Source organism: Phocoena sinus, chromosome 4 (assembly GCF_008692025.1).
Source record: "Phocoena sinus isolate mPhoSin1 chromosome 4, mPhoSin1.pri, whole genome shotgun sequence".
Classification (NCBI taxonomy): Eukaryota; Metazoa; Chordata; class Mammalia; order Artiodactyla; family Phocoenidae; genus Phocoena; species Phocoena sinus.
In genome coordinates, this window is record NC_045766.1 from 29651422 (window position 1) to 29665250 (window position 13829).

The 13829-nt window shown below is 41.5% G+C and overlaps 1 protein-coding gene across 2 annotated transcripts in view; it reads right to left on the reverse strand.

Annotated features, from left to right (window-relative positions):
* Positions 1 to 5239: 5239 nt before the first annotated feature.
* The window catches only part of ANKUB1 (ankyrin repeat and ubiquitin domain containing 1), a 41653-nt gene continuing 33063 nt past the window's right edge, over positions 5240 to 13829 (reverse strand). For both annotated transcript variants that reach the window (XM_032631299.1, XM_032631298.1), the window contains exon 6: positions 5240 to 5755. In XM_032631299.1, the coding sequence (XP_032487190.1) occupies positions 5626 to 5755 (130 nt within the window). In that variant the 3' untranslated portion in view covers positions 5240 to 5625. The remainder of the gene's footprint in view (positions 5756 to 13829) is intronic.

Consider the following 13829-nt stretch of genomic DNA (forward strand, 5'->3'; position numbering starts at 1 on the left):
CATTTCTTCCCTGTGATCTCAGGGACTGAAGTGGGCGTGAAGGTGGGGGCGGGGCAGGGGTGAAGGTAGGAAATAAGGATTAACAGAATGGGGTGGTCAAGGAAGGTGGTCAAAAAGTCAAGTTATAGCTGGGGGAACCAGCCTGGGAGTTAAAACTTCCTACGATGAGGTACAGAGTGACTTTCTGTTACCAAATGTTATGTAGTTGTTTAGAGGTAATTACCTGAGTGAAAAGTCAAAAGTCTAGGTTCCAGATCTGGCTCTGACTCTCACTACCTGTAGGGCCTCCAATAAGTTATTCTTATATGTTATAAATTTAACCTCTTCATTTGTAAAATGGGTATTTTAATGATGACTGTCCTTCTGTGTCATGCAGGGCTGCTACGATGCTCGGATGAGTTAATAAATTCATATTAAGAAATTGATTTTGATGATCAACTTATACACTAAATTAGCAGTAACAGATGATTTGTTAACTGAAACATTTATATTTTATAGGAGCAGATTTTGTGTACATAGGTCATTGGGAATTCCATGAGCATGATCACGCTAAAATCCATTCATTTAATAGAACAAATATTTGTAGAGCAATGACTCAAAGCTCAAGCATATGCTATGCCTTGGCAACTTAGAGATGAATAAAATACTGTCCTTGCCTTCTAGGAGATGATAATAAAGTAAAGGAGACAGTCAAGTAATCTGAATACAGTGTGATGAGTGGTAATACCCGAGGAAGGAACAAAATGACCTGGAGCAAAGAGAAGGTGACACTTAACTTTGATTTAAATAAGATTCAGGTTTAGAATAAATGTCCCATGGTATCCTGTCTATGCTAATAATAATGCTTTACAACTGTATAATATTATAAGAAAATGAGATCTTAATGTCACTGCATGCTATCTTACTAGGGCTAAAGTGAAGAAAGGATAAATACTCTGTAATTTTTCAGTTGATTCTGGCAAGGAACAAGGCTTCATATCAATTGTCCTCTCACATTTTCTCCTTATCATCCTCCACCTCCTTTTTTTCCTCTCATATTTCCCCATATTTCTTTCTTCTTCATAGAAACTCCTGCCCCAGAATCTTTGCACCAGGCACCTCCTTGGTTATGTTTTCAATGATACATAAAATAGTATCCTCTCTTGCAAGGAATCTCAGTTCAATTCAGCACACTGTCAAGAGGAAGGAAGCATGGTGACACCCATCACTCACATGAATTGCCCTCTCATGAGTCTGAGGCTGCCGTCAAATGCGTGAATTAGCTCCTGAATTTTTTTTCATTATTTTAGTTAACTTTTTCAACTGGATGATAAAATGCATACAGAAAAGGATACAGAGTCTTAAAAAATACTTCTTGTTGAATTTTCTCAAATTGAACACATCTGTTAACCCAGATCAAGAAATAGAATGTGGGCTTCCCTGGTGGCGCAGTGGTTGAGAGTCTGCCTGCCGATGCAGGGGACACGGGTTCGTGCCCGGGTCCGGGAAGATCCCACATGCCGCGGAGCGGCTGGGCCCGAGAGCCATGGCCGCTGAGCCTGCGCGTCCGGAGCCTGTGCTCCACAACGGGAGAGGCCACGACAGTGAGAGGCCCGCGTACCGCAAAAAAAAAAAAAAAAAAGAAGTAGAATGTTACCAGTACCCCAGAACCTTTGCTGTGCCCTCTTCCACTCACTGTCCCCTCTTGCTGTCTCTACAATGAACTAATACCTATATACATGCTGCCTTACAACATCTCTTTGGTATCATCTTTGTATTTTCTTTTGTATTAACCTTCTATGTGCCCCAACACCATAATATCAAACTAGAAACCTAAAGTTATTTTTTTAAATGAGATTTAGATTTTAGGTGCTTCTGACTATTGTAACAGAATCTATCTTAAAAATCTTCCTAGCAAATAGCATCAAAAATATGCAATATTTAAGAAAACAATAAGTGATTTGTAAGACCTCTACACTAAAAACTAAAAATCATTGATGAGAGAAATCATGGAAGACTTAAATGGGGACATATACTATGGATAGAGAAATATATCGTGGGCTGTAATATTCACTATTATTAAGATGTCAGTTGTGACCAATCAGAATCCTAACAGGCTTCTTTATAGAGACCGACAAGTTTATTTTCAAAATCTACTTGGAAGTTCAAAGGACTGAGAATAGCCAAAACAAAGTAGGAAAAAGGACAAAGTTATTCATACTACCTGATTTCAAGGCCCACAGTAAAGCTATAGTAATTAAGACAGTGTGGTTTTAGTATAAGGAAAAATAAATAGGCCAATGGAATGGAATAGAGAGTCTGGAAGTAGATCCATACATATATTGTAAATTGATTTTTGACAAAAGTACCAAGGTATTCAATGAGGGGAAAGAACTTTCAACAACTTATACTAGAACAATTTGATAAACTTATGGAAAAGAATTGACTCTCACCTCACATCACACACACAAAAATAATTAAGGATGGATTATAGACCTAACATAGGAGCTAAAACTGTGAAACATCTAGAAGAAAACAAGAATATCTTCATGAATTTGGGGTAGGCAGAGATTTCTTAGAGAGGAAGCAGAAAACATGAACCATAAAAGAAAAAAATGATAAATTGTACTTCATTAGAGTTAAAAACTTTCATTATCAAAAGACACCATTAATAAAATGAAAAAGAGAGCCACAGATTGGGAAAATATATTTGCAATACATGTATCTGGCAAAGAACTTGCGGGACTTCCCCAGTGGTGCAGTGGTTAAGAATCCGCCTGCCAATACAGGGGACACTGGTTTGATCCCTGGTCCAGGAAGATCCCACATGCTGCGGAGCAACTAAGCCCGTGCGCCACAACTACTGAGCCTGCACTCTAGAATCCAACTACTGAGCCCAAGTGCAGCCAAAAATAAACCAACTTGTATCATGAGTATATTGGAATCTCTGATAAACCAATAATTAAAAGGTAAACAACACAATTTTTAAAAATTTATTTATTTTTGGCTGCGTTGGGTCTTCCTTGCTGCGCACGGCTTTCTCTAGTTGGGGTGAGCGGGGACCACTCTTCGTTTTGTTGCATGGGCTTCTCATTGCGGTGGCTTCTCTTGTTGCAGAGCACAGGCTCTAGGCGCGTGGGCTTCAGTAGTTGTGGCACGAGGGCTTAGTTGCTCCACGGCCTATGGAATCTTCCCGGACCAGGGCTTGAACCGGTGTCCCCTGCATTGGCAGGCGGATTCTTAGCCACTGCACCATCAGGAAAGCACCACAATTTTTTAAACGGACAAAAAACTTGAGTTGACACTTCACAAAAGAAAATGTACAAATGGCCAATAAGCACACAAAAAACATTCAGTATTATTAGTTATTAAGGAAATGCAAATTAAAACCACGAAATGTCATTTCAAACCCACTAGAATAACTAAAAATCAAAAGTACTAATAACACCACATTTTGGTGGATCTGTGAAGCAGCCAGAATACTTGTATATTGTTAGTGGAAGTGTAAAACAGTAATACCACTTTGGAGAACTGTTAGGTAGTTTCTTATAATGTTAAATGTACATTTACTCTATTACCTAACAATTCCACACCTAGTTGCTTGCCCAAAAGAAAGGAAAGCATATGACCAGAAAAAGACCTTTACAGTAATGTTTAAAGCAGCTTTATTCACAATATCACAAAACTGAAGCAACCCAAAGGTACACACATTTGAATAAATTATGGTGTGCCTACACAATGGAATACTACTCAATAGTAAAAAAAGATCTACGGAAGACGTGTATGGAGGAAGTACAGATATTGGAGTTATTAGACCTGTACTCTAAAATAACTATGAATAATATGTCCAAAACATTAGATGACAGATAAAGTATTTATTTAATCAGAGAAGTAGAAACTGTCAAGAAATTAACAAATTAGAAAGCAAATATACAACATAAAGAATAAACAAAAGATTCATTGTAGAAAACTAGTAAAATTGACAAAATCATTACAAGACTGACTATTCATGACAAAAATAAAATAGAGAGGGCAAAAGATACAAATATCGGGAATGAAAAAAGGGATATCACTACATAGAGAAAAAGGAAAACAATGTACTACTAATACATACAACAATGTAAATGAGTCTCAAAAGATTAAGTTGAGCAAAATAACCCAGACATAAAAGTAAACAACTATATGATTCCTTTAATTGGGAAATGTTATGCATGGAGGTAGAAATCAGAATAGCAGGAATTCTTGGTGGCGCAGTGGTTATGAATCCGCCTGCCAATACAGGGGACATGGGTTCGAACCCTGGTCCAGGAAGATCCCACATGCTGCAGAGCAACTAAGCCCATGCACCGCAAGTACTGAGCCTGTGCTCTAGAGACCGTGAGCCACAACTACTGAGCTCACGTGCCACAACTACTGAAGACCGTGCGCCTAGAGCCTGTGCTCCACAACAAGAGAAGGCACTGCGATGAGAAGCCTGTGCACCACAACGAAGAGTAGCCCCTGCTCGCCGCAACTAGGGAAAGGCCATGCGCAGCAACGAAGACCCAATGCAGCCCAAAATAAATAAATAAGATAAATAAATTTATTAAAAAAAAGAAATCAGAATAGCAGGTGTCTATATGGATTAAGATATTTTTAGATAGGAGCCTGAAGGAACTTTCTGGGGTAATAGAAGTGTTCACATCTTGATTGCTGTTAGTTACACAGATATATATATTAGTTAAAGCCATTGATTTAAGATCTTTGCAATTTACTGTATGAAAACTCTACCTCAACTTTTAAAAATAAATTTATTTATTTTTTAATTTATTTTTATTTTTGGCTGCATTGTGTCTTTGTTGCTGTGCATAGTCTTTTTGTAGTTGTGGCATGCAGGCTTCTTGTTGCGGTGGCTTCTTTTATTGTGGGAGCACAGGCTCTAGGCACACAGGCTTCAATAGTTGCAGCACATGGGCTCAGTAGTTGTGGCTCATGGGCTCTAGAGCACAGGCTCAGCGGCCATGGCGCACGGGCTTAGTTGCTCTGCAGCATGTGGGATCTTCCCAGACCAGGGCTCGAACCCGTGACCCCTGCATTGGCAGGTGGATTCTTAACCACTGTGCCACCAGGGAAGCCCTCTACCTCAATTTTTAAAAATTAATAGCAAGCAGTGTTTTAGCAGAAATTCAAAAGATGTCTGAGACCAGTATTAGACTTAGATGGTATTTATAACTCTCATAGGGACTTGCCCTATATAGAATTTTTTAAGTTAATTTTTTACTATGTACTACATTCATATGGTTTAAGAAACAAAAAGTATTTTTAAAAATCCCAGGAAAGCAAAAATAAGAGAAAGTAAACATTCTTGCTCATGTCCTTGTTTCCCACCTTCCCAGTTGCCCTACCCTGTTGGCAACTACTCTTCTTAGTTTCTTATGAATTCTTCCTCAGACTCTTTATGCAAAAACAGATGCCCTAAATTTTCACTTTGCGTGATGGAGTCCAAGGACACATGATGTTAAACATTAAATAACCTGTTGATAGTCATGTAGCATCAGAACTGTTATTAGAAATTCCAACATTAAAACTGTTATTAGAAATGTTAGCATTAGAACTAGAAGTTCTATTTGACCAGGTCTTCACCCAAACTGGGATTGTCATGACTTTTCAAAGCAAAATTTCTGGAGGATTTTCACACGCTGTCAGGCCTCCTTGGGTAGTCAGGTTAGAAATGCTCTTTTTTGCTAGGACTCTTGCTATTCCTAACTGCTGAAGCCATCGTTTCTCTTTAAAGGCACTGTAAGAAAACAGAACATAATTTATAAGGAGGTCCATTCTTGTCCCCATTTATAGCTAAAATGATGGAACTCTTTAGGTTGATTTTGTAGCTGTGGCTAATTTATCTTGTCATATGAGGAGGTAAAATAGGAAAGAGGAATCTTTCTAAATCCAGTTCCTTGTGAAGCAGTGGGAATGATATTTTCCCAAGGCAATACCAGAAGCTTAGCACCCACAGCTAGAAATAGAAAGCCACTCAATGTCATAGAATTCTCTGGGTTGAAACTTTTTTTTTTTGGCTGTGCTGCACAGCTTGTGAGATCTTAGTTCCCCGACCAGGGATTGAACCCTGGCCACAGTAGTGAAAGCCCAGAATCCTAACCACTAGGCCATCAGGAAACTCCCAAACCTTTTTCTAACTATTCCCCAGGCATCCCTATACATACTGACCTATTCCCCCTCTCCTTCTTTCCCACCACAAATACATTTTTTCATTGGTAAGATATTAGGTATTTTGATAGCCTTTAACTGAAATGCAATGCAACAACGTTTTGTGATAGTTATTCTCTGGCTGTATGCTAACAAAAACATAAATTTGAATATGATTGCTCCTACTTTGTAGGATGCGAATGTGATTTACTACAGAGGGGTTTTACATTTCCTTGAATGTTGGGGTCCTCTGAGGTCTTATCCTTTGTCCTCCTCTCTCTCTGCACCCTCACTGGGAGGCTTTATTTACTAATTGCTTCAACTCCCATATTCATGACTCCCAAATCACAACCTTTCCAAAAAGATGCATATCTCCAATTATCAAATAAAATCATTTGATAATTGGACATCCCCCACACTACCAATTTACATATCTTTTATCTTCTTCCTAAACTTGTCCCTTTCAGTATCCTTGTTCTAACACAGTGATGTTACTCTTCTCACCATCTCCAAAGCCAGAAACAAAACTCATTCCTCCTCTGTCCACCACTAAGCCCAATTAGCGATAACATTTTGTACATTATTCCTCAGAAATATCTGTCATATTTGGCCTTTCCCCTCTTCCCTAATTACTGCTGTTCCAGTCCAGGTCTTTATTGCCTCTTGTTTCTCTTATTGCAGAGTCTCCTAACCCTATTGTAGTCCTTCCACACCCTTAGTATTACTTATTTCCAGTGACTCTTCTACACATCTCCACCATATTTGTCTTCAAAAATAAACAAAAACTGATTATGTGATTTGTTTGATAAAAAAGAACTTCTGTGATCTTCCTACCTACTTCCTCCCCCATGGAAAAATATAAGAAGCAAACTGTCCATTTGGACCCACAAAATGCCTCTCAATGTAGGTATAATTTACCTTGCCAGTCTCATCTCCAGCCACTTCCTCCCTATCCCCTAAAATGCCTTTTGCAAATCCACTTACTTTCCTGAAAACTAAATTTCTTTCTTACCCTTTCACAAAACAGTGTCTTAGACCATGTAGCCACCTTTACCTGGCTCCTTTTTCTGACCACCACCCCTTTCGTGTGGAAAGTCTCATAGATTTAAAGGGCTTTCTTTCACTCAATCTATTAAGAGCAACCTTGCGTAAAAGTACCTTAGTGTTTCAGACATTTGAACTAGATCCAAGTCTGGCTGATTCATCTTTAATCTTCTGGATTAACTCCTTGCTTTACCTCAATGACTGTGTCTCCTTGGGCCCTCTAAATGGGGTTAACTCATCAACGCTGTCCATATATTCAAGTCCTATGCCATAAGGAAATCACTCAGACACCTTTAGCCTTTCTCCGTATCCCACCCGAATTGATTTAAAGTCCTCTCTCTCCCTTTCTGTCGCATATCTAGCTCCTCCCTAAGCTTACTGCTTGTCTTGATTCTCTCCCTGGCATTTGAACTCTGGCTTTTCTGTGTTTATTCAAAAACTGTTTATTGAGCACTTACTATATGTTGTTAAAAAACAAAATTCAACTGAGTAAATTTCAAGATATAATTTGCTTTATTCAACTATTTGTGAGTCAGGCAGCATCCCATGCAGAAAGGAGCTCCAAAGAGCTGAATAATTTGGGAGACTTTTATAGGTAGAAGGGGTCAGGGACAAGGAAAGAGCCATTACCTCATCTTTTTTTGGGGGATCGCAGGGTTTTATCAGATAGGTTACCTTACTACTGCTGACCAGGAAATTCCAGATTGACTATTTTAAGACTAGGAGAGAGGTTGACATTGCAATTAGGTTAGATATTAAATCTTGGTTTGCTGATGTGGGGCTTAGCACAAGGGACTCCATTTTGGGCCTATTGTCTCTTTTTTTAAACAATACAAAGCACTGTTCTATGTGCTGAAGAAACAAAGAGTGAACAAAACACACAAGGTCCCTGCCTTCATGGAACTTAGATTCTAGTGGGGAGGCATATACACAAATAGAAGGCTAATATAATACTGTAATGGCTCTGTGAATAAAAACAAGACAGGGTTGGCAGGAGGGGATACAGGCCGGTACCTCCCAGGTCAGTTTTTTCTCTAAGAGCCTCTGCCTCTTTGCCAGCCCAGACCCCCCTGAGTGTGTGAAAGTGGCCTAACTTAGGCATTTTGTCCTTGAGTCATCATTTTCTGGGTTCCTGGAACTTACCCAGGAAAGCCAAATGTGGTTACATCAGTCTGGCATGCAAAGACAACAAGCATACTCATCAACAGGGTTGCCTTGCTACAGCATCATTTTGCTTCCATCAGCTGGGCTCTCGCTTGGACTCTGTGAACATTAGGCCCTGCTGCAAATATGTCTGTAAGCTCCTGGGAAGACCTGGGATTTCCTATAGCTGCCCATATCTCTCTAAAGAGCACTATGGACAGTGCTGCTTCAGCAGTGGCTGGGAGTCTCTGTGAGCCCAGAACCTCACCCGTGCTTTGATTATCTCCAAAGACAAGAGTCCTTCCATCCACCCTGCCCCTCATTCCTTATCGTATGCAATCTACCACCACATCCTATCAATTTCTTTCTTATATTTGTCTCCAACCCATTTACTTCTCTCCATGACTCCTATAGTGCAGTCTCCCACCATCTCTGCCCTGGACTCCTATCTGGACTTCCAGAATCCATTCTTGTTCTCCTACACTGAAGCCAAAGTGGTCTTAAAAAATCCAAAGCTGATCAGGTCAAACCATTCGATGCTCTCTCCTTGTTTTTAGGGTAAAATAGCCCAGGTCTTCTTATGGAGCCCTGCCTACCTCTCCATGTTTGTCTTGTACCTCTCTTCTCTCCCTTTGCTCTAGCATATCTTCCCATTTCATAACTTCCCCATAAGCTCGAGCCACAAGGCCTTTGCACAAGCTCTTTCCTCTACCTGGAGCACTGCATTCTTCCTTCCCATCCTTCAGATCTCAGCTCAGACATTTTCTTAGGGAGGTCAAGGTCTATGTCAGACTTCCATAGAACCTCTCTCTCCAAGTTCCTCTCCTTCATAGCACTTTCCCCAGTTAGCCTGGGTGATAATGCCCATCACACCAACTAAACGGTTTGCCTCACAAAGAGCAGGACTGTATCTGTATTTGCTCTTGACTGTATAGGGTGACCAACTGTCCTGATTTGCCCAGGCCTCAGGGATTTCTCAGGAAACAGAACTTTCAGTGCTAAAACTAGGAAAGTTACCATCATACCTCCAGCTCAATAAATGTTGGTTGAATGAATAACCATTAGTAACCACTAACTGGGCCATCAGCCCAACCACCTAACTGAATCTCAGTGTTTCTTTTCAGCATAGAAGTCCCAGCTTAGGGAGGAAAGAATGGTATAACTATATCCACCTCTCCCTGACCTCTATGCATTCATTAAACACCTATTTATTGAGCCCTTACTGTATGCCAGGCGCTGTGCTAAAGATATAAAAGTGAACAGAGGAAACAAGGTTCTTGCCCACCTGAATGGGTCACGGATTCAGGGTCCTCAACTGGAGGGCAAGGCCTGGGCATGCAGCATTGGACAAGCTAGGCTGGGAGGCTGAACCCTCAGGTTTCAGTCAACTCGTGTAAGCTGAAGGTCCAGCTCATGTCTCCCTTTGCTGTTCTTGTGGGCTCTCTCATCAAAGCAGAACTGAGGAGATGATGTGATGCAACTGGTCTCCTAAACCCAGTGCTCAGGAATGCACAAGAACGGTGCCCTGCTCAATGCCTGTGCTTTCCTAGGGCTCACGTGCTCATCTATGCAAAATGGCAGGCTTGCCAGTAAAGGGAGGTCAGCAGAGCCTTAGCCCCTGCTTCCACTGTACCCCAGTACCTTAGGAAGGGGGTGGGGTTGGGGGAGAGACAGGGAGAGGGAGAGGGTAGTTTATATCCCGGAGGAATCAAAGAGAGAAAATACCTGCCCCATACCCATTGCAAGGTAAACTTGGAAAGTACAGGGCAGGCCTTTTTCTACAAGGGCCAGCAACTGAATTGTACCAAACTGTTCTTGGGGGCAGGGGTACTACTGACAGTTTCTTCTCAGGGAAGGGTGATTTATAACACAGTAGCACACAAGCTGACCCTTAGAGACTTTGTCAGGTCCTCTTCTTCACTCCTTCACTACAACTCCCTCTGAGCCTTGGCCCCTCCTAGCTGTAGATATGTAATTCACTCAAAAGTAGCCTCTCATACTGTATAGATGGGTACAATTTGCTACAACCTCTCAGGAAGTTAACTTAGTATGTATATGTCCTTTGAATAAGCAATTTCACTTCAGTGAAAGTGTCCTATAGAAATACTTTCATAAATGACTAAGTATTACACATAAAAGGATATATTGCACCACTGTTATCATGGTGAAAAATGGAAACAACCTGAATGTAAATCAAGAGAGGACTGGTTAAATAACTTATTATACATGGACGCAGTGGAATAGTAGGCAGCCACTAAAAAGGACAAGGTAGTTCCTTCTCCCTAGCGTAGAAAGATTTGATGATTATGTCTAAGAGATGTATATTTGGGAACATAAATGCGGTAAAATCCCTTTTAGGATGAAAAGGGCATGCACACATACATATCTCACATACATATATTGAGATACATGGAAAAGTTCTAGGAGGCTACACATAGTAATAATGATGCCTTCTGGGGAGACGGATGGGATTCATGAGAGGGGAGAGGAGTGGGGCTGGAAGATGGATGGAGACTTTCATGGTTACTTTATACATTCCCATGTTGTTCAGATGCTTCCCAGAAAGCACATATTACTGTATTTTCTAATTAAAATTCTTTTTAAAAATATATTTATTTGGTTGCATGGGGTCTTAGTTGTGGCAGGCGGGCTCCTTAGTTGCAGCACCTGGGCTCCTTAGTTGTGGCAGGTGGGCTCCTTACTTGTGGCTCACCTGCTCCTTAGTTGTGGCTCACAGGCTCCTTAGTTGTGGCATGTGAACTCTTAGTTGTGGCATGCATGTGGGATCTAGATCCCCAACTAGGGATCGAACCTGGGCACCCTGCATTGGGAGTGTGGAGTCTCATCCACTGCGCCACCAGGGAAGTCCCTTAAAATTCTTTTTTTAAGGGAAAATATTACATTGCCCAGCTTTCTGCTCTGCACCAACACTGCCTTCAGGCCAAACAGACTTCTTCTCCGCCTCCTCATTTGTTTTCATCTCCCCTCAGACTCTCCTTTGCTCCTACAATCCCCAACAAATAGAGCGCTTATCAAAAGGAGTTTGGGGAGGAGTTACTCCTGTATCAAGAATGAGACTTAGGGGCATGACCAGGCCAAGCAGGTTTATTCCCTGTATTCACCTTCCAAGGCTGAGGCAAACACCCTCATCAACCACAGTGGTTTAAACTTGTGGCAAGGTTCCCCTGCCCCATCCTTGGTACTTTTCATCAAAGCGAAACAAAACAAAACAACACAGAGAGGTCTGCTTTTATCAGGAGCATGGGAGCCCATCAGAGTCACCACTGGGGACTGTCACCTATTCTCAGTGCACTCAGGACACTGAAGCTTCTGGACCAATCCTCCATATCTGAATCTCTACTAAGCTGGACTTCCAAGTTGCATCAACCTCACTGGAATCAGACAATAGGCAGTAAGGAAGACAAGTTTTCTAGACACACCTTGTAAATATTCTTTGATCTGTATAAAGCTGACACCATCTTCTGGGGAATGAGACTCAATCTGGCCTGAGTTACTATCCTCTCCACACCAGCCACATGCACCAACCCAGCACTGGATCTGAGCTAACTGTAGCAATACTCTCTTGGAGTCAACCCTCACAGGTATATTTTTGTGAATCTAAAGGTGGAATTCCAGCAAGTGCTCTCACATGACACCAGATGAGATGTCTGGGGTCCTGGTTTGGGAGGCCACCCTTCCCACACAATCAGCAGCATCAGATGGATCCACCCTGACCCAATTCCCCCAGGTTAGCACCAGGAAGGATTAGTTAGGTTCTTCCCCATCTCCTGGCTATGATACTACCTTGATGATGGTGGGCCCAGCCTTCAAGATAGCGCATGTCCACTCCTTACGTTCTGGCACAAGAGCTGTACTGGTCCTTTAGTGGTAAGTGCTCAGACCACCTAGCTGCTTGGCTTGACTCGTGACTTCAGGTGGACATGGGTGCTTTCATGACTCCTTTGAGGGGACAATGAGCCAGGTCAGAAAGAGCCCTGCAGGCGCATGAGGCATGCAGGTCCCCCCATCCCTCCACAGCCCACCAGCAGAGGGATATGGGACAGATCCTGGGATAGATACAGTGGAAAGGGGAGAAAACAGATGGGAAGGCAGTAGAGAATACAAACAGAGGGAAGAGAAAAGCACTGGGAAAAGAGAAACAATATAATTGGAAAGATTTGCTAGGAGTAACTTTGCCAGAGGAAGTGAACAATCAGACTGACCACCCCTCCTCCTATGAGCAAACCCTTGCCCGCTACAGTGGAAGCATGGAGTCCTAACCACTGGACCGCCAGAGAATTCCCTGCACTAACCTTTTTGTTGAATGAAATGTTTTCCCCACCAAGTCCTTTCTCAACCTTGAAATTGCTTCCCCTTGATAACTCCAATACTTATGAAGTGTACTTGCAAAAACAGCACACTAGTGTAACCTCTTGGGAAAACTGTGTGGAAGTGTTTACTAAAGCTAACCCTATGACCTAACAATTCCATTCCTAGTTATAGAGTCAAGTGAAATGAATGCAAATGTCCACCAAACTTATATACAAGAATAATCATAGAGTGTTCTTCAAAATAGCCCCAAATTAGTTACAACTCAAATGCCCCTCAATAGGAGATTGGATAGAGATGTGGAATACTACATAAAAATGGAATGCTATACAGAAATAAGAAGAATCAATACATGCAAAAACATGAATGAATCTCATAGACAATTTGTTGCACAAAAAAGCCAGACATGAAAGATACATAACATATGGTGCCCTTTATATGAAAGTCAAGAAGGGGCAAAACTAACCTCATTGATAAAGATCAGAATAATGGTTATATCTGGGAGGGGTCACTGACTGGCAAGGAGCATGAAGGAACTTTTTTGGGGTGCTAGAAATATTTTGCAATTGATCTGAGTGGTTGTTACATGCATGTATGCAAATATAAAAATTCAGGGACTTCCCTGGTGGCACAGTGGTTAAGACTCCGCGCTCCCGATGCAGGTGGCCCAGGTTCGATCCCAGGTCCGGGAACTAGATCTCACACACGTGCTGCAACTAAGAGTTCGTGTGTCACAACTAAGGAGCCCATGTGCCCAACTACGGAGCTGGCGAGCCACAACTAAGGAGTCTGCGAGCCACAACTACAGAGTCAGCCTGCGCAACTAAGACCTGACGCAACCAAATAAATAAAAAATAAATTAATTAAAAAAAAATTTAAAAAGCCATACATGTGAGATTAGTGCTGTTTATGCATTTAACTCTATATATCACAACTCAGTTCCTCCCCAAGAAAGCACCACACACAATAGACACTGGCAGCCTTTCACCCAAAACCACATACATGGCCACCTTAACTACAGATACATTGGCACATTTCCATTGTGCCTAGCACTGCACTGGGCCATAATGGGCATTTTTTTGGAAGTTTAAAAAATAAAATCATTTTTAATGTGCATCTTTTGATAAAACTGATCAGTATTTCCTTAC